The following is a 26,881-nucleotide window of genomic DNA, read 5'->3' as shown; positions in this document are numbered from 1 at the left end:
GCTTTTAGCATAAAAACTCCTTAGGTTGAAATATGTGTACTACACTGATATAACGGCACAATTTGATACAGTTGTAAACATGTTCATATAAAATACAAACTCTATCCTCCCTAGAGATTAATCATTTTTGTCATTCTCTTGATCATGCCAATGAAGCAGTGCAATTTTTGTGTGCAAAGACTCCTTTTTGCCTACAGCCTTTTTTGGTTCAGAAGTAATTCAAGATAGTGATATGTACTATATCCTACTACATTGTCTATCTCACAAATAAAGACTGATGAGCAAAGATATACTACAGGCTAAAATTTTTGGCATACAGTACACAATAATTTACATCTGATCCAAAAAGTAATCCGAAATATAAATTCAAGCATCTTTACACTTTTTCATTACCTGATTCCCCAGCCCCCTTGTTTATAAAATTAATCACAGCTAGCAGGGTAGAAATTGCTGTGAGCTTCATGAATGACATCCAAGAGATGGGAAAGGATTAGTTCGCAGTTGCTGCCAGTTATAGCGCCAGGTGGCTTTTTCTGCAGTGAAGGTGTTAGCAATAATCCCATTACACTGGTACTAAATCTTGCAGACATCAAAATTATCACCAAGGTTCCTTTTCATCCCATCCTTTCCAAATGACTGGAAGTCGCTTCACCTGAAAGAAGTCAAATCCGCATGCAGCTGCTGTTTTAGGAGCCAGCAGACTCCCCGAGAATGCCAATCGTGATCCAATTTCGCTGTGCTGGTGGCCCCTATTCCCTGTCCAATAATACATCTGTTAAAAAATCCTAGAGCTACAAATCAAGTTTAATCCTACCAGGGACCTCATGTTGGTTTTGTCTTCCAAAAAGGCAGCAGGTTCTGCTGTCTATCTCTGCTAGTGTCTGGGGAATACCCTTTAAATCCCAGCCCTACTTAGAAGAATAAGCTAAGGATCACAAAACATGACCTTAAAAACCCTGATATGACTATATTCTGACCCAGAGGCATTCATACTAGGTGAAGATTAGAACTTTGCATAATAAGATTACACAGCAAGTGAATGATATCAAGGGACTATCCATATGCAGCCGCCTGGTTTTCTATAGACAGCCTGTGCTCTGCAATATGCAGTGCAGACGAAACAGAGCTTCGGCTTTCTAGTTGAAGTAAAATAGATTCACATAAATTAGTTGCCCATTTCCAGATTCCTAAATCCCCTATTACATCTTTTATTGACAGGTCCTGTGAGGATAGCACAATCATTATTCCTTTTTTGTTGTTAGGTTCTGAAACAATGGCACTCTCTAAGTGATGCCTACATAGACTGCAAGTGGAAATTAACATCTTGTTTGCTGTAATCTTCTACTACAATTGACAGTGCACATAATAAAAGCAGTAATCTAGGGATAGGTTTATCCTCTTCCTAAGAGCAAAGCTTTGTCAAATTCAACAAATCATGTAAAGAAGAATTTTAAAATGTTGCCATTTATGCAGACACAGAACAAGATAACCGGAGAAAAATATGATATCTATCAATGGAAAACACAATGAAGGAGATCAAAGAAATCTTTTTTTTCTGATTTAGTATATACTGAAAGCCACCCTATTAATGAATCATCTTTGCTGTGGACAAGGATATAGATAAATAGTCCTAATGAGTATGAAGTTTTTATATATGTTATTTTGTTCAAGGTAATGTAACACAAACACACACCAATATAATTGAACTTGTTTTCTTGTTAATAAATTCCAAACTGAATATAAATATTCAATTGCAATTTCTTTATGCTTATGAGTTGTAGATTTTTAAACACATATAGTTTTTTCTTAAATAAAATAAAGATTTAATTGAATTTTAACTAAACAGAAAAGCAAATTCTGTACGTGTGCAAAAAAACAAGTAGCCAAATAATTCATCTCATTTGGGCGACCAAACTTTGATATTTTAGAATTTCCCAGATCTAAATCTTGATATATTATGTATCTTAATTTACACACACAGGCTAAACGTACACTGCAAGGGATTTTTTTTAAAGCAAGGTTGCACTCTTACTGCAAAATTTAGAGGCATGCAAAAATCATTTTACAGATTCTAGTTTGAAAATACTGTAGAAGCAAACCCAAACAGTAACTACAGTACATAAATGTCTGAGAAGATGCAAGCAGATTTCAGAACTCTTAATGGATTCACTAAAGAACAAGATTTACCATGTATTTGCCCCAACTCTTCCTGTTGTCTGGCTTTCTGAAATCTTTGTTGTATACCTTCAAGTCTTTATCGACGTATGGCGATCCTAAGGTGAATTTATCATGAAGTTTCTTTGGCAAAATTTGTTCCGAGAGAGTTTGCCTTTGCCTTCACCTTCCTCCAGCTTTTCACATCCAAGTGTGGATTCAAACCCTGGTGTCCTAGTCTAGTGCTCAAACCACTACATCACCCTATTACCAATATTACTATTGACATGTATAAGTAAAGAGTGTTAATATTTAAATGAAATCCCTGAACACAGGCTGCTTAACCTAGAACTAAAGAATCAAGATATGAAGCATATTTCATTTACTTTTGCTCTGGGAATTTGGTTTCTAAAGCTGAACATGGAGGAAAGGCACATATGAAAGATGTGGCACTCTTCTGCATACGGAGAAGTCTGCTTCTACTTTATTAAGGTTGAGTTGAATGTTCAGTCATGTACTTTTAGGGTTGAAAAGGCCCTCAAAATGTTTCAGAGTGAGCTCTGTGACAGCAGTTTCTTCAAGCTAAAATGTCATCTCTCACTTCCTCCTACCATTCACTTTTTTCTCCCCAGAAGACCATGGATTCATGATGCCATATAATGCCCTTATATGGAATACTCTGGGCAGTTATGATCATGATATCTCAAAAAATAATAATACTGTCAACCTTGAAAAATATAGAAAGCGGCAGGCAAAATGATGAAGTGGCTGGAGAAACGGTTACAATATCTGGGGCTCTTCAGGAGAAAGAGAAAGCAAGTAACAGGAGACATGATAATAGCAGATACAATTATGCATTGCATGGATGTAGTGAATATGATGACCTTTTTTTCCTTCTCCTGTATTAGAAGCCAGGATCAAGCCTCAGAAGCTAAATGCTGGGAGGACATAGGACAGTTAAATGGAAGTATATAATCACAATGCAGTTACACTGTGAATTTGCTACCACAAGGCGTTCATGATAGCCAGCAGCTTGGAGAGTTTTAAAAGGGATTAGATGAGCTCATGTGGGATAACAGTATCAAAGGCTTCAGAGACATAGCCGTACTAATCTGGAATATCAGTATGCAAAGGGACCTTGTAGCACCTTTGAGACTAACTGTGCAAAAGAAGTGGTAGCATAAGTTTATGTAGACTTGGTCTACTTCTTTAGATGTATGGAGTGTAAACCATGATGGTTACATATTATTTCCACAGCAAAGACAGCACACCTTGAAGATCAGTTGTTGAGGAACAATGATGTCATTTTCATGAGATTCCCAGAAAGTGCTGGTTGGTCCTTCTAGGAATAAAATGCTGGACTAGATAGGTCTTTGGTCTGATTCCAGCATGGCTCCTCTTGAGATTGTATAATTCAGTGTTGTACTAACGGAAGCGCAGGTAGCAGGAAACTGGCTGACTTCACAAAGAATCTGCCAGCAGGGCTGATATGTTTTTACGGCTTTAAGAAATCATTACCAACAATAGCAAACACTTGTAATTTAAAATGCTTAGGCTGTACCCTCAAATTTCTTGTGAGTGGTAGAGCTGGATATTTTGCTTACACCTACACAAAACTTATTTGTATTATCCTGGACCAAAATTGTTTTGAGTAGATAGAGACTTTGGATGTATAAAATGTCACATAGTCACTTAAAGGGCATTGTGCAAATTTTATCAGAATTTTAAAATTACTTGAAAAGCAAAAAAATGAAGTCAAGAGAGATTCTGCCCATTGCAGCTTTTTGTTCTGAGCCCTGGAACCTCAACACCCCACAGAGCTTTCATACATGCAAGGGCTTGCTTAGTGGCTGAAGTGACAAGTTCACTGATTATGCATTTTCATAGGACATGCAGAGTAATATAAGTTAAAAGGAAGCCCATACTCTGAAGAGGGGGAGCACATAATGAAGCAAATACAAACTCTGAGTTGGAGTTATGACACATTACTCTTCTGTTGTCTAAATTTCTGTATTGCTATCTTAATATAATGCTGTTGTGTGCCTTCAGGGTGCTTCTAAGCTATGGCAACCTTAAGGTGAACATATCACAAGGTTTTCTTGGCAAGATTTGTTCAGAGGGTTTTTTGTCTTTGCCTTCCTAGCCTACACAAAAATTCAAAACTCATACTGACCACTTCTGTGCTGCCTGAGAAATATGTATAAATTACACCAATTTATATTTTATAGGCACAGAAACACTAACAAAGTTTGCAGTTATACTAGATGGCACCATTACTTTATTTTTTACATAAACATTTTATATCTATTGTTCTACCGAAAATACATTTCTTGAAAGAAAGTCATTGCTTTCAGTGGAACTTTTTTCTTCATTAAAAACTCGGCTGCTTAGGACCAGAGAGATAATGAATGGATTCCCAATGGAGAATTAATACTGCATTGTATTATGTCTTGAATAACTGCAAAAAAAACCCAAAAACCTCTTGACTATTGTGTTCTTGTGACAAACAACAGAAATCAGCGTTTTATCACATGGCTGTCTTTTACTATATTTTTGGAGAAGCAATAAAAATACAGTTTTCCAAACATGAATAGATGAGTGCAATGATATTCAGTCTAAGTTAATCCCCAGACATCTAAATCCATGAATAAAAATTCATCAGGTTTAAATACACTGAGCCTATTAAGCAAGAACAAAAGCATATGCACAAAAGAGCTTTTAATATATTTCAAAGCCCACAAGAGCCACGGTCTCATTAAAATTATAAATTACTCAAACATGGAATGAAGATTCAAACTGCAGTGCAGCTAAGCAGATTACAGAAAACCTCGCGTTCCATATGATAACACACCATGGCCCTCCCAGATGGGGGCTTGGAACAAAAAAGGGCATCACTGCAGCTAGGGAAAACCACCTTGTGATCTCTGGTTTCTGTTCAGCAGATGACAGCCAAATAATATGTTGATTATTCTGTTTGTGCTGGTAAGCTTGTAAGACGGCATAAAAGTGATATGATCTATTGTGAACTCAATGCTAATGTGTTGCTCCACTCATAAGTGATATATTGAACGTATTTGGAAACAATCTTTTATCTTTTAGTCCACTTTTTAAATGCATGAAATAAAACAAAAGGCACACAAACAATGCAAGTTTTAAAATAAGAGGGGTAGGAGTTGGCATAGCCCAAACAAGTGAACCTCAGTCATAGATTTATGAAGCCAGAAGTCATCTTTTCATTGCTTTTAATGGCTCTGGATCAAATTTTTGTAAGGTAAGGCAAGTACACCCATCTTTTTTTTTTTCCATTTTAGTATTGGTGCTTAAATATCACAGGTCTGAATTTAAAGCTGTAAACATTCTTAATTTTGAATGGCCATTAAAATGTATTTATGAAAACTGCAACATTTATGCCAGATGGGAAAAGTTAGGCATGTTTATTATGCATAACTTTTTATAGCAGTACTTTTTGTCCATCATATAAAGTTTCTATCTTTACAGAAACAGATAAACTTCAAATAATTAACCAGACTCAGGGAGCAAAATGGAGTTTGACTCTTACCATATTTGTTAGAGTATGGAATCTGGTATGTCAGGAGGCCATAAAGGAAGTAGGGGTCATATTTAGGTAAATGCCATTCTAAAGAACTACTGACCTCTTCCACAGCTTTTCAAAATGTTAATGAGCAAAAGAAACAGGATTCACAGATGTTTCATATTTCCAGTCAGCTGCACTTGATACACACATAAGCAACTTGTGTCTTTGGCTAAAACAAAGTAGACGTGAACTGTATTTTGAATAATAACTTGCTAAATGATATGTAAATTACTCCCTCTAAATCTTTGCTCAAATCTCACCTTTTCCAGAGAGAAACTGGAATGGCTTTCTATCCCAACACCCTATTGCTACTAAAATGAAGAACATATCACTGAAATAATCATATAATCTTTATCTGTTTACCCTTGCTTCTAAATTTATTCCCCTTTGTGTTTATCATACTAACAAATTCCTGCCATTGAGTTCACAAACCTAATAAATGCTTCATTATACTTATTTTGTGGTCATCTTTGTATTCTTAACAAATGTGACAATTACTCATAAATGTTAAGGTAATGGATCATAGTTTTTCTAGCTCTTCTTTCCTTTGCAGCCCCCTACAGAAGTATATGCCCTGAAAAATCCATTCTTTACGAGAACTTCCATCCTCAGATTAAGTATCAGACAGCTGAGCAGTACAACATGAATGGAGCAATGTAAGAAAAAATCTTGCATGCTTTGTGAGTCTTTCCAATTGAAAGCATATATATTAAGTGCTCCAATAAAAAAAAGGAAAGGAAAGGAAATTTGTCGGAAATTAGCCCAATCCTTTAAGATGTTTACAAAATACCTCCCCACCCCTGCCAAAAAAAGCCCTGCTGATTTCAGTAGAATTTATAAGTAGGACTAGAGAGGGCACTGAACTATGAATTTGGTGTTCCAGAGTTCGAATACCCATTCAGCCATGAGAAACCACTGGGTGAATTTGGGCAAGTCACACTCTCTCGGCCTCAGAGCAAAGCAAAGGCAAACCCCTTCTAAAGAAATATGGATGGATTCTTAAGGTTGCTGTAAGTGGGAGACAGATTTGGAGGCACATAACAATAACAACAGGGATTTGGAAAGTGGTGGTGGGGCTTTGGGGAACAAAGGAACCAGTACTGTACTTCGTCCACCCCTAAAAATATCCTGTGATAGTTTTGCCCCAGGATCATAGTAAATCATAGAATCATAGAGTTGGAAGAGACCGCAAGGGCCATCCAGTCCAACTCCCTGCCATGCAGGAAATCACAATCAAAGCATCCCCGACAGATGGCCATCCAGCCTCTGTTTGAAGACCTCTAAGGAAGGAGACTCCATGCACTCAACAAATAGGATATTATTAGTCAATAATAATACAACATTTATTGTAATATGTTCATGTGTCTATAAGTCAGAAATGACTTGTAGGCACAGAACAAGAACAGTAGTAGTAGTAGTAGTAGTTAAGACCACAGGCTTCAAGGAGTTGATGCTTTTCCTTGATTTATTAGTTTGTACTACTAACAAGAAAGTAGCACTGCTTGTTGTTTCTTCTATTGTTATTGCTTCTAAAAATGCAAACTTTCTGACTGTTCAATTTTGAATGTGTACAGTACAGACTAGAAATTCTACTATAAACGGTGGATAAATATTCACTGTCAGAATAAAACTCCAATTCACATCTTACAAAAGACAATATGCATAATAAACTGCGGTATTCTGTTGTAAAAATTTATAGCCCATTTTTCAAACAGAGTGAACAGCAATGTTCTTCACTGGAATAATGGCAGATAACATGATATTCAGCTGCTAGTCAGGCCACTGCAAAGGAAACATATTGGAGGAAAGGTACCACATTTAGGGTTCTTGGTTTTTCCAAGGCTTCCAAAACCCATTCCTTCCTATTTATGTTACCATCATCAACTGTAAAAAAGAACACCCTCTCCAAAAACAAACAGCAAACAACTGTAGAATTCACCTTTAAATATTATACTTATAATGCTATTAAACAAGGTGATGTGAAGGCTATCTATAGTTTTAGTAAAATGCTTAAAGTTTTACCCCCCCCCCCCCCCCCGTGACTATTATTTGGAACCACTACATTGTGCCTCCCGGCATACATGCTGAAAATGAACTCAAATATTCCTTGGGGTTAGTATGTGATAATTTAACCCTACTGCCAGCAATTTTGCTCTTTTTTGCTCTCAGTTCAGATGGTATGGAGGGTGGGTATTACTTGCAAGCTGGAACCTCCTCCTTCTTGCCAGGTGGGTGACTCTCAAAGTCCAGGAAATTTAACATCCATTTGCAAAACAAAAAAGATGCTTCTTTGCAACCCAACATGTCTCCATCCTTTGTGTGGCCCAGGCCCCTTTATGCAAAGGGATCTTGTAGCACCTTTGAGACTAACTGAAAGAAAGAAGTTGGTAGCATAAGGTTTCGTAAACTTGAGCCTACTTCTTCAGATGCATGTTTAGAGTGGAGAATCCAGACACAGACCTATATAAACGAGCTGCATGTGAGAATTTCAATTCAAATCCAGAACCTTGTGGGATGGAGATGAGGTGACAGGTTGTTAGGGGATAAAGGGAGGAGGAAGGCTCTTGCATAAATCCTGATTTTTTATATTCCCATTCCTAATGTCTGATTTATGTCCATTCCCGCTCTGGCCCAGGCACTGGCCTATTTGCCCAGTGTAGAGTGCTGAAGGCCATTGTTGACACAGGGGCAAAATGGACCAGAGGAAGGGGCAATCACATGCCATGGCCCCAATCTGCCTTGAAGCCACTCAAAATAGGAGCAGCAAATAGCTGCTCCTTTTTCGGGTAGTAAAAAGCTGGCTTTTTTACTTGCACCACAGTCGGAAGCCAGCTTCATGGCTCTCAGCAGTGTGTGGCATCTAAATGACACGTCCCCAGAGAGTCGTGAAGCTGCCCCCGTGTAAACAGCCGAGCGGCTCGGGAGTGTGCAGCATGTAAATGCCGAGTTTCCAAGCCATCTGGAAGGCAGCAGAAAGGGGCGGTCTGTTTCACCCCATAGTATGGCATAAATCCCATTGGAGCATAAGCACAAGAATGTTCCTCTAATTTGTGGATGATGTCATTAGGGCCTGTGATGACATTTCCTGAATATATATGTGGGCAGAGTTGGCACTTGGATTTATGGCAAGGCTTTGTACCGGTGTCCACATCTGTGATGTGTGTTCTCCTGTAGGTAAATACCTGTTTCAGGTTTTGAGGCTCTCTATAGACAAGAGAGGCTTTAGGGACATGTATAATGAAGCCATTTCAAACTGGCTTCAGGACAGGCTTTGGGGTTGAGACTGCCATGGTTGCCTTGACCGACGATCTGCGTCTGAGCATCGACAGGGGTAGTGTGACCCTGTTGGTGCTCCTAGACCTGTCAGCGGCTTTCGACACAATAGATCATGGCATCCTCTTGGACCGCCTGAGGGGGTTAGGTATCGGAGGCACTGCATTGCAGTGGTTCCGGTCCTTCCTCTCGGGCAGGTCCCAGAGGGTGCTGCTCGGGGACAGCTGCTCCAGTAAAAGGGAGTTCACCTGTGGGGTACCACAGGGTGCTATACTGTCCCCGATGTTATTTAACATCTATATTAAGCTGCTGGGTGAGATTATTTGGAGTTATGGAGCTGGGTGTTATCAGTATGCTGATTACACCCAGATCTATTTCTCCATGTCTTGTTCGTCGGCCTCGAATTCTGATGGCATCTCTTCTCTCAATGAATGTCTTCGGGCAGTAATGGGCTGGATGAGGAAAAAGAGATTGAAATTGAATGCGGACAAGGCGGAGGTGCTCACGGTAGCAGCCCCGAAACCAAGAATTGGGTTGCAATCCCCAGTCCTGGATGGGGTCACACTCGCCTCCAGTGACTGTGTTCGCAGTCTGGGGGTGCTCCTTGACTCGTCGCTCCTGATGACAAATCAGGTAAATGCGACAGTCAGGAGCGCCTGTTATCAGCTTTGGCTGATACGCCAACTGCGCCCTTTTCTGGAAGCAAGGGATCTCGAGACTATTGTACACGCGCTGGTAACCTCACGTCTAGATTTCTGTAATGCACTCTACATGGGGCTACCCTTGTACTTGATTCGGAAACTGCAATTAGTGCAGAATATGGCGGCCAGAGTAGTGTCAGGAACATCGAGGAGGGACCATATTAGTCCGGTATTAAAGTCCCTCCACTGGTTGCCTATTAGTTTCTGGGCCCAGTACAAGGTGTTGGTTATCACCTTTAAAGCCCTAAATAGCTTGGGTCCAAACTATCTCAGGGACCACCTCCTCCCATATAATCCTCCCCGCACACACTGGTCCTCTGGGAATAATTTGCTGCAGCCTCAAAGATATAGGCTTTTGGCTACCTCCCAGAGGGCTTTTTCTGTTGTCGCCCCCAGATTACGGAACGACCTGCCGGACGAGATCCATCAACTGACATCTTTAGACAGCTTTAAAAAGGCTGTCAAGATGGATCTCTTCTGGCAGGCCTTTCCTGGATAGATAATCCCAGCCTCAGGAACCCTCTTCTCATGAGGGTCCCTAAGGTCCTCTCTGGAAATTTGAGTGGAATGCTGCCACAGTTTGCTGTTTTGTTTTTGTCTGTTTTCATAGAATCATAGAGTTGGAAGAGACCACTAGGGCCATCCAGTCAGTTGTAATGGTGTGTATGTGTTATGTTGTTTTAATTTGTTGGTTTTTATTATAATTGATTTAATAACTTTTTAAGGGGGGGAGGGAAGTAGATTTTGATATATATTGTATTGTATTTGATTATTGTTAGCCGCTCCTATTGACCTCAAAGGGGTGGGATATAAATAAAATTTTATTATTATTATTATATTATTAAAGGTCTGCCACCAAGAGTCCCTGAGAGGACAGCATTATTGTCCAGAATGGGTTGTAGTTCATTGATGATATGCCTGAGTGGTCTCAGTTGGGAGCTGTATGTGACCACTAGTGGGGGTTCTGTCATTTTTTCCTCTTTATTCTATTAATCAGTGATGACCTGGTTAATGGTGTGGAAGTGGTGGGATCCTTGGGTGGGAGTGACCATGTTCACCTGGAGATTGTTATACAGTGGAAGGGGGAAGCCAAGCATAGTCAGTCACACATTCTAGACTTTAGGAAAGCTGATTTCAATAAACAAAGGGAAATACTGGGGGTGACCAGGAATAGTAAAAGAGAAGGGAGTTCATGATGGATGGGAGTTTCTCAAAAAGCACAATTTCAAACAATTCCAATGAGAAGGAAAAATGGGAAATGTGTAAAGAAACTAGGATGGATGATTAAAGAACATTCAACTGAGTTAGGCTTTAGGGACATGTATAAAAAATGGAAAAGGGGGAATCACCAAAGAGGAATTCAAACAAATAGCTAGCACGTGCAGGGGTAAAGTAAAAAAGCTAAAGCAGAAAATGAGCTTAGGCTTGCTAAAGAGGTTAAGAACAATAAAAATTGCTTCTTTTTTTTTGTTATGCCCATAGCAAAAGAAAGAAGGAAATGGTAGGATCATTGCATGAAGAAGACGCTGAAATGCTAACAGGGAACAGAGAAAAGGCAAAACTACTCAATGTCTTCTTTGCCTCAGTCTTCTCACAAAAGAAAAAAGGTGCTCAACCTGAGGAAAATGGAGCAGAGGACAGGATAGGGGAAATTCAGCACAGAATAAGTAAAGATAGTACAGGGATACAGGGATATCTTGTTAATCTAAATGAATATAAGTATCCAGGACCAAATGAACTACAGCCAAAGATATTAAAAGAACTGGCAAATGTAATCTCAGAGCCACTGGCAATAATATTTGAGAACTCCTGGAGAACAGGAGTAGTCCCAGGAGACTGGACAAGAGCAAACATTGTCCCGTTTTCAAAATCGGAAAGAAGAGGATCCCAACAATTACCACCCAGTTAGCCTGACATCAATACCAGAAAAGATTCTAGAGCACGTAATTAAACAGATAGTATGTAAGTTCTTAGAAAGGCATGCCAGGATAGCTAAAATCAATGAGTTTCTCAAAAAGAAGTCATGCCAGACAAATCTTATCTCGCTGTTTCTTTAAAGCGTTCAAAGCTTGATAGATGAAGGGAATGCTGTGCATCTACCATATCTTGATGTCAGTAAGGCCTTGAACAAGGTCCCTGTGAAGGTGGGTCTCATTCACCCACCTATTTTCCTCTGATGGCAGCACAATGGGTCTTTCTATCCCACTGCTGCCTCCAATATGTGACAGCTACCTCCCTAGCTGCCACCAATAACTAATGGGGTGCCCTGTGAGATTTTGACTCTGAACCCCTTGGTTATTTTTTCTTATTTCACCCCACTGCTTGCCACCAAATTGCATGACAAGACCCTCGAAACTTGGATCCCTCACTTGAATGACTCCCATACTTTCCCTTGCCTCTGGGCCACTCTGTAGAAAGACAGAGCACTCACTATTCTGAGTGTTCTCAGCAACAAAAATATTATTAATCCCTGGTAGTGTTTGATTTATAATCTCTTAAAATACAGTGGTGCCTCGGGTTACGAAATTAATTCGTTCCGCGGCCGCTTTCGTAACCCGAAAAGCCTTCGTAAGCCGAATTGCCATAGGCGCTAATGGGGAAAAGCCGCGTTTCGTGCGAAAAAGCGCCGAAAAGCATCAAAAATTTTCTTCGTAACCCGAAAAAACATTCGTAACCCGGAACAATTATTTCCAATGGGATTTTTTCGTATCCTGAAAATTTCGTAACCTGGGTATTTCGTATCCCGAGGTACCACTGTACTTCAAGTGACCACACACTGAGCCTAAAAAAACTTTATATACAAAATAGATGGTTATAGTATCCTTCTTATGGTTAGTATCCAGAGTTGATACAGTGTTTATTTGCTTAAACAGTTACAAAAATTTACAGTATCTGTTACTATGGCCCTATACAGACAGCCAAAATAAAGCTGCTTCGAGTCACTTTGGAGGTATGGTGTTTCAATGATGCATGCGTCCTAAGAGTCTGGAAGCTGCACCAAAGCTGCACTCCAGTCCTTACGACTGGAGCGCGGCTTTGGTGCGGCTTCTGGACTCTTAGGATGCATGTATCATTGAAACACCATACCTTCAAAGTGACTCGAAGCAGCTTTATTTTGGCTGTCTGTATCAGGCCATTATTCTATAAGTGGCCTCTGGGTTACAGTTTCACATAAGACTTTTGACTAGACTTTGAGCTTTAAAACTCTGTTCCTACTTTACGTCTTACCAGCCATACCAATTCAATTTACACACTTGACCTCTTTTTAAGGCCAACATGGGTACTCAAAACCCTTTCCAACTGCCCTTTTCAGCAGTATATCTCAGCCACCTTGGCTGTTAAAACCCCTCAGGGTCTAATAAACCTCTAACTCAGACTTCTGTCCCTATCTGTTCCCTATCCAATTCCTATCCGGTCCCTATCTAACTCATATACGCTCCTTTCTTCCTATCTCTATTGCTCCTGGAAGTAACCCCTAACCTTTCTTGGCCATGCTCCCATTGGCCGTTCCCAGGCTTACTCTGCCAATGTTCCAATCTGTCTTTTCTTCATAGTCCCACAAAATGTTCCTGCAAAAAAATTAGTAACATGTGGGCTATACAATATTTAGGATTTGTAACTGGCCAACTGGCTGAACCCAAAGGATGCTCAGCAATGGCTCCTTTTCATCCTGGAGAGAAGTGACCAGTAAGCTCCCACAGGGTTCTGTCCTGGGCCCAGTGCTATTCAACATCTTTATCAATGACTTGGATGAAGGAATAGAATGCATGCTTATCAAATCCTCAGTCCATTGTCTAAGTAATGAAGATACCAGGATTGCCTAGGGGACTTGCATTTCAGCAGAATGTGGAGTAATTCTGGCCATATATCTTTCTGCCTTCCTAGAATAGAGCCACTATAATTAAGTTGGCACTTATGATACACAAATCCATGTACTTTTCATGAAGCTCAGTAACTCATTTTTTTTAAAAGAACGAATCTGCCAATTTAACACTTCAGTACACTATCAAACAAAAGTGTGTTGATGTAATATGCCTTTAAACAACAGAAAAATATTCTGATTGAATGAAGACTCACAGCCAACGTTCTATATTAATGGACCAGGAGACTGGTCACATGTCAGATGATGTTTCACAGTTGTAATGCTCAGTTGGTTGTGAGCTGTTGTTGGAGCAGCAGGTTATTACTGTGAGCTACTGTGTTTTAATTTGTAGCTGTGAAACAGGCATTGAAGTTGACTGAAAGTCAGAAAGGAGTATATGTATGCTGTTTTATATTGTACTTATTATAACTGAAGATAAAAATTTCCAGGACTTTGGATGAATCAAGTCTGTGATGGTTTCTTTGGCTGTAGCTGGGTGATTTTTACCCAGACAGCACCAGGAATTGGCCTTGCCCAAATTTATTATACTGGATGGCAAAATGTACAAAAACAAACAGAAATTATACCAACTCTGAATGGATACTACTCCTGGATCCTAGGGTTTAGCTATGTATGATCAAGTGAATACAGTCAGCCCTCCTTATCCACGGATTTTTTATCCATGGATTCAAGCAACCATGGCTTGAAAATATTCAGAAAAAGCATAAATTCCAAATAGCAAACCTTGATTTTCCATTTTATATAAGAAACACCATTTTGTTATGCCACTGAATTGAATGGTACTTGAGCATCCGTGGATGTTTGTTATCCTCAGGGGATCCTGGAACCAAATCCCAGTGGATAACAAGGGTCCACTGTACATAAAAATGAAGGATCAGGTTTCAAGGCACTAAGAATCAACCTTTCAGACTGTAATCATATCCATGTGGACTTGATGAGAGAAATCTCTCCTGAATACTGTATAGCAGAACTATTATCTACATAGTCCTGGCACTATGAATAGTATGTACCAAGTTTAGGAGGACAGATCCCTACCTGAAAATAGGAAGCAAAAGTACCTATAAAGAGGGAAACAATGTATAGTTCTTTAAGTTATGCATGCTTAGAGTTACTTACAGACTTTTACAATATGACATGGAAACCAAACGTACACGTGCTGCCATTGAATAAAATGGGGTGTAGCAATCTGCAAGTGCTCAAATCTACAGAGGACCCACTGTATATGTCCTTATATGAGCCTTCCTGAGCTTTAACCTCTGGTGGGCAGTGCTTTGTCTTAGTCCTACATCAATGGCACATTTGGTCTGAATAAAGGAAGCAGTCTTCTTGGTAACTGCTCTTAGGATGAAGAACTCCCTTACTTAGGGGGACTGATTGGCTCAAACCATGATGTCTTTCTACTGGCAAATGAAGACCTTTTTACTTAGGGAAGCATGTGGTTTTTAATAAGTTGTAGCAGATAATGGGGGATGTTGCATTTCTATTTTATTGTGTTTTAAATGTGTTTTTAAAATGCCTCCTAACATGTATTTTTAACATGCATTTTTAAATAGAAGCTTGGTCTAATTGTATTTTGACTTCTGCTTTAATAGTTATTTTTAGTTGTGCTTTTAAATGGCTGTGAGCCTTGCTGAATCTCATGCTGGGAGAAAGGCAGGATATTATATAAAATAAATAAATAATTGGGGAGGAATTTGAAGAAAATGAAGCAAGTGGCATTATGCAAACGTTCTGCAAGGAAGTTCCAAAATGCATACGATTCGGTTACATATTACTGAACTTACTGCATTAAGTGTGTTTTCATATTGTTGACTTCTGGCCTGAAGGTACTACTTTCCAAGGCCATCTCATTCTTGCTAGTTCAAAAGCCAAGACAGTGAAAAACTAATTTCCAGTCCATTCCACTAAAATGCTTAAGGACATCTCAAGCAGCAACCTGCCTTGACTAAGCTCACAATGCAGGCACCACAGGAGCTGTACCACATGGCTAGTAGCTTTCTAAACAGCAGACTGAACAGCTAATCCGATTTAGCCACTATGAAAATTTAACCAGCACAATCCAATGCCATCACATTCTGGAACTGATGAGAGAAGAGGCTTTTGCATATCCAGGGCATATGCCACTAAGAAGATTATTTAAAACAGGAATGTAACTGATGACAGTGCAGGTTTCTGTTCCTAATTATCTTTTTCAGTGCAGGGATATTATTAAAAGTACTCAAATATAATTTCACAAAAAAAGCAGCACGGTATTAAAATGTGTGTGTTGCAAGCACTAGAATGTTTGTATCAGCACACACAGACCTTGGACAGAACCATCCAATGGATTAAAAAAGAATGAAGCAATTTATCTGAACAAGTGGTTTCAGAGCCACAAGTAGTTAAACAGAACTCTTGCTCACTATATTTATCCTGATTCCCACATTAGACAAGGACAGTCTTCTGTATAGGTACAGAAATACTCTTCAGTCTGAGACCTGCATCCCGGCTAAGGGTCCCAGGTGATTATGATCAGTTAAAGAAAGTGGCTTCTGAGGACTGTGTCACCATTATTTCTCAGTGTCACTGTTCCTGTGTTTCTTACTGAAACATTGCTTGGTGTTGCAGTGAGCCTTGTCTATTTAAATAAAGGGAGGGGTTAACATGCAGCTCTCCAAATGTTGCTGCACTGCAACTCTAAACATTTCTCATCATTGGCTATGGTGGCTAAGGCTGCTGGCATTACCAACAAAAAATGAAGCACTACATTTTTGCCCACCTTGATCTAAGACTACGCAGAGGCTCTGGGGCTCTTTACCTTTCCTCGTCTCTAACCTGTAGGAGTTTCCTTTGCTCCTTCCTCTTACAACTTCTTTTGCCTTTCACACAGTCTTTATTATTTTCATTGTTGCCGCTTTCTCTGATTCATTCTCCTCTTAACACTTACAACCCTCTCATGTCCAGTTCTGCTTTGCCTGACTTGTCTGACCCTCCCTTTCCCCAGACCTCTTTCTTTGCCCTTACTTCCTCTTATCTACTCACCATGCAATTCCCATTGGTTTCTCATCTGTGTTTTGTAATATTTTCTTGCGCCGTCACCTCTTCTCTATCTGCTATTCATGCCAAGTTTTAAAGAAGGGGTGGAAGCAGTGCAGTATTCTTTGTTTCCCAAAACCCACCACTACTGCCGCAAACCCTGTTATTGTTATGTGCCTTGAAATCATACAGCAACCTTAGGAATCCATCATGAAAAGCTTTGTTCAGAGGGGGGTTGCCCATGGCTGAATGGGGATTCAAACACTTGTCTCCAGAGTTGCCGTTCAAGGCTCAAACCACTACACCACACTGGCCCTCTTCCAAATCTCACCACCTCTTTCTTTCTTTCTTTCTTTCTTTCTTTCTTTTAAAACAGTGAATTTGGGGAGGCTTTCACCCCCACCCCCACCCTCACCCTCAAATAGGCAGAAAGACTCCAAATGACCAAAAAGGATTAAAATTAACACACTCACCACCAAAGAACTCCTTACCATCCCCAAACATATCTGATGAGAGGGCAGTCCCTTTCAAAATGGAAACCAGAGGTTTTGAGGGGGACTCCAATGAAAATAGGTCTTTTGGCATTGGTTTCCCAATCAAGATTCCCTGGATTCCTCCCTCCCCCCCAGTTCCATGAAATATTGTTAGTGGTTCTATGAACAACCATGATGGGGGGGGAGGCGGTTTGATGTAGTTATAAATTGAATCCTTAAAATATTTCAAGCATCCCTCCATGGTAAAAAGGCTGCTTTACTGTTATTTTAAAGAACAGACTACAATATATGAGCCTTAATCTTGCTCCCAGATTGCTAGCCAGCTTCTAGGATGGGCAACAGTTCTCTCTTTGAATACTCAAGCACAGGGGCCTTGTTGCCAGCTTTCAACTCATGTAATTCACTTCTTTGGATCCTTTAGGTTAATGACAGTATGACATGGCTTTAATCTGGCTGCCATCTGACTTTGGTTTGCATTGGCCGAGACCCATTAATATTTCATAGAAGTTAATTGTGTTGATTTATACCTTTTATTTTATATAAAGTTACATGTGTATTACCTGATATAAAACAACTAATATTGTAAAAATTAAAATAGGTATAGAGTTCAACAGTATTAGATTCCTCTACTTCCAGCTCCCTCCTCAAGTCACTTGCACACCTAGTGGCTAGGGCTTTCAATTGGTAGCACAGAGAGACATGAGGAGGGAGCAAAGGAGGCCAACTCATGGGAAAAGGAAGGAGGAAGCCAAGGCTTTGAAAAGGACCAAGAACCTACCTCTGATTGCCTCAAGCTGGAAGTTTAGCAGGTTGCTTTTTGATGAACCAATTCCTCGCCTCCAACTGGCAGCGCCATCTAGAGCAATTACTCTGGAAGAGTTTTCAGGAACCACTGGGGAGAGGGAGTGGATCATCAAAAAGCAACCCAGAAAACTCCTCCTAGCTTCAGGCACACAGGGGTGGGCTCAAGGGCTTTTTCAGCCGCCTTGGTTTCCACCTTCCTTTTCCCCTAGGCTGGGCAAGTTGGCTTCAACTGCTATTCCAGCACTAAGCGCTGGATAAGTCAATCTAGGTTTTTACCATCTGGGGGCAACTCTTGTATGCTGCAGGTGTCCAGATGTCCTCCTTTTCTAGCATATATCCTGCATTTCAAACTTCTCTCCAGGACGAATTCCAAATTTTTGAGCATGACTAAGAAATCCACTTAGTAACACTATATTTGCTGTTTCCCTTTGAGAAATCTGTCTACATGGCAGCCTGTCCTCACCGCAAATGGGGGGACAGGGTGGATCCTTCTATAGTTCTAGGAGCATCAGCATACTCCAGACCTTGGGGGGGGGGGCGTTTGTTTCTCAAAGGGGGAAAGGACAGCAAACATGTTAGCAGGAACAATAGATGCATGTTATCATGGAGTACTAACTTCTAAAGGACACCACAAAGATATAAAAAAGGATAGAACTGCATATTTCGTCCAAACTTTGTGTCTGTAAAGCTGCTCCCAGACAGACCTAGCCTAAGAGAACAGAATTTGCATCAGGACAGTTTTGAACAGAATAACGATGCTTAATTCTCTTCTACCAGTTTCCTCCTACCATCAGTTGGGCTGTAATAAAACATGCACATAGAACTAGGGCAAACTTGTAGGGACAGCATCCCAGAAGGGGAATCAAGATCTTTAGGAAATTCTGAGGAGCCCATGACTGCACATTTATTTTGAGTTCCTCATGCTTTCTGTTCTCAGCTAAAAAGGTAAAGTTTTCCCTTTGACAATACCGTGCGCCCTTGTTTTATGCGGGGGATCCATTCCGTTCCCATATGCTCAAGCCCATTGCAAATAATGGGGCTCATGTTCACAGCAGCGCGCATGCGCCACGGACGCGCACGCCATTGTTTCTTCCGGCGCATGGAACCAGAAGCAGCACTGCTTTCAGCATATGCTGAAAGCAGCATATAATGTGATTGCATATGACACAGGCGCACTGTATTTTCTAGTCATGTCTGATTGTAGGGGGCAGTGTTCATCTCTGCTACTAAGCCTAGGGAGCCAGTATTGTCCAAGATGACTCCGTGGTCATGTGGCCAGCATGACAAAATGCTGAGGCACAAGGAGTGCTGTTACCTTCCCACTAAAGTGGTACATATTTATCTACTTGCACTTTTACATGCTTGTGAACTGCTAGGTTGGCAGAAGCTGGGACTAGTGACAGAAGCTCGCTCTGTCATGCAACACTTGGGTCTCAAACTGCTGATCTGCTAACCTTGCAATAGTCAATAGTCAATGTCTTAACCACTAAGCCACTGTGTCCCTTCTGTTTCAGTTACATGTACATTATTTGTGATGATGTGCTCCCCCCATGAGTAAGAGATGAGGCAACTGCCTCTTACCAAGACCAGGAGAATCTATTGGATGGTAGCTGAAAGACTAATAGACTTCCTATTCAGAGATTCTCCATTACAAATCATGTCCCCAAAAGCCCTAATTTGCAAAGAAACAACAAGTCAGGAGTCCTTAAAGCAAGGTTGTACAAACTGCAGCATGCAAGCAAATGCAGCCCCTCAGAGGTCCACATCTTGCTCTGCCCAACCAACCTTCATCTTCCCTCAATTTTTTCAGGGTTTTCTCCCCCTCAAAAGCTCCCAGACAGTAAATTGGTGCACACCTGGAGGCCTCAAAAAGAAACAACTGACATTAAAACACCCCTGCCACACACAGAAGCCAACTAGTAAGAGGCAGACAGCCAATGAACACAGAAGATTTATCAAACCATTGGCAGACCTCCTTCTATGGCAGATGGATTGCACAATTTAGGTCACAAGCTGCGGCCTTCATGTGAAGGCACACTAGATTAACTTGTATGGGCTTTTCTTTACTTTTTCAGTAAATTTTAAATTTACACAAATAATCTATTTTCCACTTCCAAGACACAAAGGATACTTATTAAAAACCATGCTTTAATAAAAATTCAACAATACTACTACACCGTCAGATTATTTGTTCTCTTGTGGTATCCATTTCTTCAGTTAGGAATGCGAAGGCAGAAAAAGAACCTCAGGCGTATCAAGTGCCACGATATTCATTCATGAAGGAATATGTGCACACCTTCTAACTCTTAAATGAGATAAGAGCCAAGATCCTATTTGGAGCTGGTGCAGTGCCAGGTTCCACCACTGTGTTTATATGCAGTCTCACAGAAGAAAAATGGCGAAGGGAACCAGATGGGGTGGCAATATAAACGAGCTTTGCTGACACCTCTGTGTATCCCATATCCAATCAGTGGCCATCAGGGATGGTGATGGAATTGTTTCTGGTACTGGACAGCTCCCTGTGCAATTTCCAAAAAAGTACTTATGTTGATCTAACCCTTGGATACACCAGTGTCAGACACAATTAGGATTCTGGTCCATGGTAGAAGCAGCCATGGGCCAGATGAGGAAGCTACATTCAACCTGTGTACCTGATTTTCCCTGTCGCTGCTTCAGACAGATCATTATCAAGTACAAATCACAGTCCTGTTTTCATCACTGTTATTAGGTGTGTGTTTGTGTGTAGGGAGTCCATAGAAAATTAGACTGCAGTTGTGCACCCAAATACACACTTGTGTATGGTGTCTATAGATTTCCCCATCTTGATGACTGAGGCACTGATTCTCAGCTCTCGTCCACATGGTCCAAAACACACTGCAGAAATAATCCAATTTGAGACCACTTTATATAAGTTACAAGTGGAGTGCTAAGTTACAAGTGGAGTTATAAATAAGGGAGTTATAAGTGATCCGTGTTATAAGACCCTTCCAATCCATGCAGCTGTAAGAGTACACAAGTGATTCCAAGAACTGTGTCCACACATGTGGTTAGATTACAACTGTCATAATACTTGACTAGTTATCCCACCAAGACTTCTGGGAACCCAGGTTTGGGAATCACTGGTCTAAACAAAAGCTTCCCATATCCCAAGCTGCCTGATGCAGCACATACATGGGGGAAAGAGATGAACTGTGTACCTGTCATAAGAAGAAGCCATGTGTACATGCTCAACACCATCCCTTGCCCCACCTCATCTATTGTCAGCCACAGAAACCTCTAGGCTAAAGCACTGTCTCACTCTAAAAATATCCTCAGAATCACTTCTATCATAATCGACAATGACATTATGTTATACATATCCAATCAGTGGCACAGAGTGACGCTAATGCATAATACACACACTGCTACAAATGTGAATGTCTATTCTATTAAGTGTTCATATAATGAAAAAGGCTGTAACATACAATTGTCATCTCTTAACAAAACCAATGTTTTCTACATGAAAAAACCACACTGTATGTAAGATCCCAATATTATGATCCTGCAAATACCTAATTGCAGTACCAGTGCATAGGATATGACTGGTACTCTTGCCCAGTTTAAGCAAACACAATATTCACAGACACCTCCTGTGATCTTTACCCACTTTGTGGTGTTATAATTTGGAACTTTAATTGCTTTAATAAACAGTGCTGCTATTTGATGAACAAAAGATATTTTACCTATTCAACCAACACATGCCAGAGTATTTTGTGCTCTCACAGGTTATCTCCCCCAAGGCAACACTTAGTAGGAATCAGTTTTCAGGCTTCTTGGGTAACCCTCTATAAATTTTGTGCATCTGGGTTCAAAACACAGTGCAGAAATAATCCAGTCGGAGACTGTTTTCACAGCCTTGGCTCAGTGCTGGAAAATCCTGGAGACTGTAGTTTATTGTGCCGCCAGAGCTCTCTGACAGAGAAGGCTAAATGTCTGACAAAACTACAGTTCCCAGATTTCCCTAGCGTTGAGCCAGGGCAGTTAAAGTAGTCTGCAGTGTGTTTTCTTTCTTCTTGGCAAAAACTGTTCCAGTTCTGTCAGGCTGCATGATGACTGCTGGTGAACAGTAACCTTCTAATCTTGTCAGAGATCCTCAATTTGATTCAGGATTGTGGTTTGACTAGGCCATTCTAAAACACCCAGGTACTTGTTTTTAAACCACTCCAGGGTTATGTTTGCTGTGTGTCGAGCTAGGACACCACTCCAGTTTCAAGTCCCTTGCAGAAATAGGTTTTCCTTTAGAATTGCCCTGGATTTGTCTCTATCCACCTTTCTCTCAATGCTGACTAGTTTCCCAGTCCCTGCTGAGGAAAAGCATCCTCGCATCATGATACTGCTACCACCATGCTTCACCATAGAGATAGTCCTCAGGGTAATGAGCATTGTTTACTTTATACTACACACAACATTTTACAGCAGGACCAAAAAGTTCAATTCTGCTCTTTTCTGACCAGAGAACTTTTCCCATAAGTTTTCTATGTCTCCCACATGCCTTTTTGCAAATTCCAAACAGGATTTGAATAATATGGGTCTGTTTCACCAATGGTTTATTTTTCATCATTTTTTCATAATGCCCAGATTTGTGGAGCATCTGGGTGATACATTTCCTATTGACAAGTTACCATTAGTCTCTTGGTTTGTTTTCTAATGCCTTTCTTACCTAGTCAATGAACTGGGTGGACAGCCTTCTATAGGCATGTTGCAGTTATGGTGCCTATACTTTTTCCATTTTGTAACAACAGCTTTAACGGTATTCCAGGTAACATTCATAATTCAGGATATATAGTTACAGGCCAACAAATCGGTTTTTTTTTTAACACATTTATACTAGACTTGTTCAGAAACCTCCTTAATCATGATGCTATTTGCAAGCATACCCCCTCCAAACTCTGGGGCCTTCCAAAAACAGATGCATTTAACCTGAGATCTGTTCTACTGGAACTGCACACTGGTGAATTCCATCCAACTACTTGTATGACCTCTGGAGGAACTAGTTGTCCAAGTTATCTTTAAACATGTTACAAGAAAGGGACTAAATACACATGCAATCCACAAGTGCCAGTTGGCTTTGGTTTACTTTTGTGCCACAATAAAAAAAAATATTTTGCAGCTGCAGAGTGTTGAGTATCTTTTGTGCACCACATGGCAACAGTGCCTCTGAACCCCATTTCAATTCCAGGTTATAACACTAGAGGAGAGTTCCATAGATACCATGAACTGCCAAAAAGACAAATAAATGGGCCTGAGTAAATTAAGTCTGAACTCTCCCTAGAAATCCCTAATGATCAAATGGAGACTATCATACTTGGGCCATATCATGAAGTGATATGACCCATTAGAAAAGACAATAATATTTGAAGAAGTAGAAAGCAAATAGGAGAAAAGGAAGAATGAATTACAACTGGATTGACTAAATCAAGGTAGCCACAATCCTGAGCTTTCAGGACCTAAGCAATGTGGTTGATAACAGAGTGTTTTGTAGGCTTCTAATTCAATTGGAGGTCTCTAATTCATAGGGTCACCATAAGTCCAAGTCAACAACTGTAGTTAGCAACAACACAAGTGGAAAGGTCAGAGGGATGAATTCTTCTGGCAAGTACTATAGAAAATAATAACTATTAGGGCCCATACAGACAGGCCAAAATAAAGCTGCTTCAGGACACTTTGGAGGCGTGCTGTTTAAATGATGCATGAGTCCTAAGAGGCCAGTAGCCACGCCAAAGCCACGCTCCAGTCCAAAGGACTGGAACACAACTTTGGCACAGCTTATGGCCTCTTAGGACACATGCATCATTTAAACAGCATACCTCCAAAGTGACCCGAAGCAGCTTTATTTTGGCCTGTCTGTACGGGCCCATTATTCTGCAAATGATGACATTCCGCAACAAACTTAGGCCTGATACAGACAGGTCAAAATAAAGCTGCTTCGAGTCACTTTGGAGGTATGCTGTTTAAATGATACATGCATCCTAAGAGTCCAGAAGCTGCACCAAAGCCATGCTCCAGTCCTAAGGACTGGAGCGCAGCTTTGGTGCAGCTTCCAGAGGGGGCAGACAAAACTACATCTTATTATCTTACTTATTCAACATATATGTGGGACATATTGTAAGAAATGCAGACTTGGATACAGAAGAAGGAGGAGTGAAAATAGGAGGAAGGAATATCAACAATCTAAGATATACAGGTGACACCATACTACTAGCAGAAAATCTCAAAGGCTACAACTACTAAGGAAAATCAATGAAGAAAGTGCAAAGGCAGGCTTACTGTTGAACATAAAGGAAACAAAAATAACAATGGAGGATCTAGACAAATTCAGCTGAGATGATGAAGAAACAGAAGTAGTAAAAGAGTTCATACCTAGGATCAAACACTGATTGGAGTGGGAACTGTGATCAGGCAATTAGAAGGGAGGACGATTTTAAAAGAACCAGAAAAGATCCTAAAGTGTAAAGATATACAACTAAACATGAAAGTTAGAATTGTAGAAGGCCATTGTATTCTCCATCACCATGTACAAATGTAGATATGGATGCAGGAGATGGACAGTAAAGAAAGATGATAGGAGGCAAACCAACTCATTTGAGATGTTGTGCTGGAGAAGAGTGCTGAGGATTGTGTGGACGGCCAAAAAGATCAACAAATGGGCCCTAGAACAAATCAAACTGGGAATCTCCCTGGAAGCCAAAATGATAAAACTTAGGCTGTTGTATCTTGGACATATCATCAGAAGAGAGGACTCATTAGGAAAAAACAATGATGCTGGGAAAGGTGGAGGGAAGCAGAACGAGAGGAAGGCCGCATGCTAGATGATGGACTCTGTTAAGGAGGTCATGGGTATGAATTGGAGGGACTGAGCAGAGCAGTGGAAGACAAGGAGCTTGGAGACGTCTCATCCACAGGGTTGCCAGGGGTCGAGGTTAACAACAACAAATGGTAATATAACATAGGGTAATATCCACCAAAAGCCAGTGTGGCGTAGTGGTTTGAGCATTGAACTAGGACACTGGAGACCAGGGTTTGAATCCTGGCACTGCCATGAAACCCATGGCTGCCCTTGGGCAAGTCACACTCTCTCAGCCTCAGAATAATAATAATAATAATAATAATTTTTATTTATAAACCGCTATTCCGCGTTGATCATAGCGGTGTACAGATAAGAATTGCAATGACAAATACAAAATACAGGGTAAAAATTGCAATACATAAATAAAACTTCAGTAACAACATTTCAAAATTACAAATTAAAACCCTCGATCAGATCCAGGCCACAACAACCCTCCCCTGAAGAAATCTTGGCACCTCAGGGCCACGACTTAAAGACACACAACCACCAAGTAAGTATCCTCCAAGGGCAGTGGACTGATAGGATCCCTGCTCTGCTCTGTGCAATGAACACAGCTCTTCCAGTGCCCAGAGTGACCCAGGTGTCCCAACCACAAAATGAGGGGCCTTCAATGGAAATGCAGGGCGTGGCCAAAGAAAAGCTGATTCTTGAGACATGCTCAAAATGGAGGGCATTTCCAAACTCCTTTTGGGCAGAAGGCGGGAAGGTAGGAGGCGTCCTGGAAGAGGAAGCGCTCCGGCCACTCTGACTGCCACGGCCCGGATTCCTCAGCTGCCTACGGCCCAGAAGGGCAGGAGACCAGGGCTGTCTGTTGGAGGTTGCTGCTGACACTCACTTAGGGCGAAACACACCAGACAGAGTCCAGTTTGAGGCCGCTTTAACTGCCAAGGCTCAAGGCCAGGGAAAGGTCTTCTCTGCACCGAAAGGCCCACTAGAGACCCCCACAGAGGACGCTCCTCTGGGCCTCGCAGTCCCTCCAGGGCAGTTCCAGGGCCAGTGTCTGTCGGACGTTGACCACAGAGCTGCGCTGGGAGGGTCCTAAAGCAAAACATGGTGTGTATCTGCGGCTGTTCTCCCGTATCCACGGGGGTCTTGTGCCCTAAACCCCAGCGAACGTGGGGGGAAGAGGATTTCAATGGCAAGGGCTGGAGGCCAAAGCCCCGTCGGAGGAGGCCGCCTCAGGCTGCACTCCAGCTCAGAGAGAGAGATGAATGCGGGGACGTCCCCTCGCGCACGCGCGCCCCCTTCCCTCTCTTCCCTCCCTGAGCGCGCGCTCCTCGCCCCTTCCATTAACTCACCTCAGAGGGACCTGCAACAACCGCCGGGACTAGAGGAAGCGCCTCCACTTCCTCTCTCCCTCCCTCAGGGCCGAAGACAACATGCTCCCTTCCCATTGGCTGAGCGAGACCCCCGCGTCACGCCCATTGGCCGAGCGAGCCCAAGCGCCACGCCCCCCTTTGCCCCCGCCCCTTGCTCTCCCCTGTCAACCGAGGAAAAACTAAGATGGCGGCCTCGGCTACCGCGAGGGAAGAAGGGGCTCCCACTGCTGCTGCTGCTGGGACGAGTTTCCAGCGGAGAGGGCCGTCACAGGGCTGCCGCCTGGCCGTCCTGCCTGGCACCCGGCCCTCGCCTCGGCACGGGCAGCTCCTCCTCTCCAGCGGGCTCCCTTCCCTGGACTTGGCGCTAGGTCGGTGCCTCTTCCAGACACGTTTTCCTCCGGGGGCGGGCGGGCAGGCGGGCGGGCAGCGGAGGGAGAGGCGCCGCCGTCCTCGTCGTCCTCTGCCGCGGGGGATGATGGGACGCAGAGTAGGTTCCCTCTGAGGAGACTCTGCTGTGGGCAAGAGCAGACGGGGGAACCTGGGGGACGCCTTGTGGGCGTGGGCTGCCCGGGACCCTCCTCGTCTGTGGGGGCAGGGCAGGGAGCCAAAAGACAAACCACATACATACATACATACATATATATATATATAGCAATGCATATACGGCGTAATTGTTGTTTTAAAGGGAGGAGGGCGGTATTGGGGGTTATTGAGAGTTGTTACTTTGAAAATGTTATTTTATCATATATGATTTTAT

The 26,881-nt window shown here is 41.7% G+C and overlaps 2 protein-coding genes across 3 annotated transcripts in view; one reads left to right on the top strand and one right to left on the bottom strand.

Moving 5' to 3' along the window:
- IMMP1L (inner mitochondrial membrane peptidase subunit 1) overlaps positions 1-26,255 on the bottom strand; it is a 56,995-nt gene extending 30,740 nt beyond the window's left edge. Inside the window, exon 1 of one of the 2 annotated variants that reach the window (XM_042475401.1) lies at positions 26,104-26,255. In XM_042475401.1, the coding sequence (XP_042331335.1) occupies positions 26,104-26,199 (96 nt within the window). In that variant the 5' untranslated portion in view covers positions 26,200-26,255. Of the gene's footprint in view, positions 1-5,807; positions 5,893-26,103 lie in introns of those variants that run through there. The other variant, XM_042475420.1, reaches the window with a different exon arrangement.
- Positions 26,256-26,283: 28 nt separating this feature from the next.
- Positions 26,284-26,881, top strand: part of ELP4 (elongator acetyltransferase complex subunit 4) — a 226,484-nt gene continuing 225,886 nt past the window's right edge. The window contains 1 exon segment of the mRNA XM_042475388.1: positions 26,284-26,492. Within this exon segment, the coding sequence (XP_042331322.1) occupies positions 26,309-26,492 (184 nt within the window). The 5' untranslated portion in view covers positions 26,284-26,308.

Source organism: Sceloporus undulatus, chromosome 1 (genome assembly GCF_019175285.1).
Source record: "Sceloporus undulatus isolate JIND9_A2432 ecotype Alabama chromosome 1, SceUnd_v1.1, whole genome shotgun sequence".
NCBI lineage: Eukaryota > Metazoa > Chordata > Lepidosauria > Squamata > Phrynosomatidae > Sceloporus > Sceloporus undulatus.
Note: the sequence above shows the minus strand (reverse complement) of the source record. Positions and strands in the feature narration are given on the sequence as shown.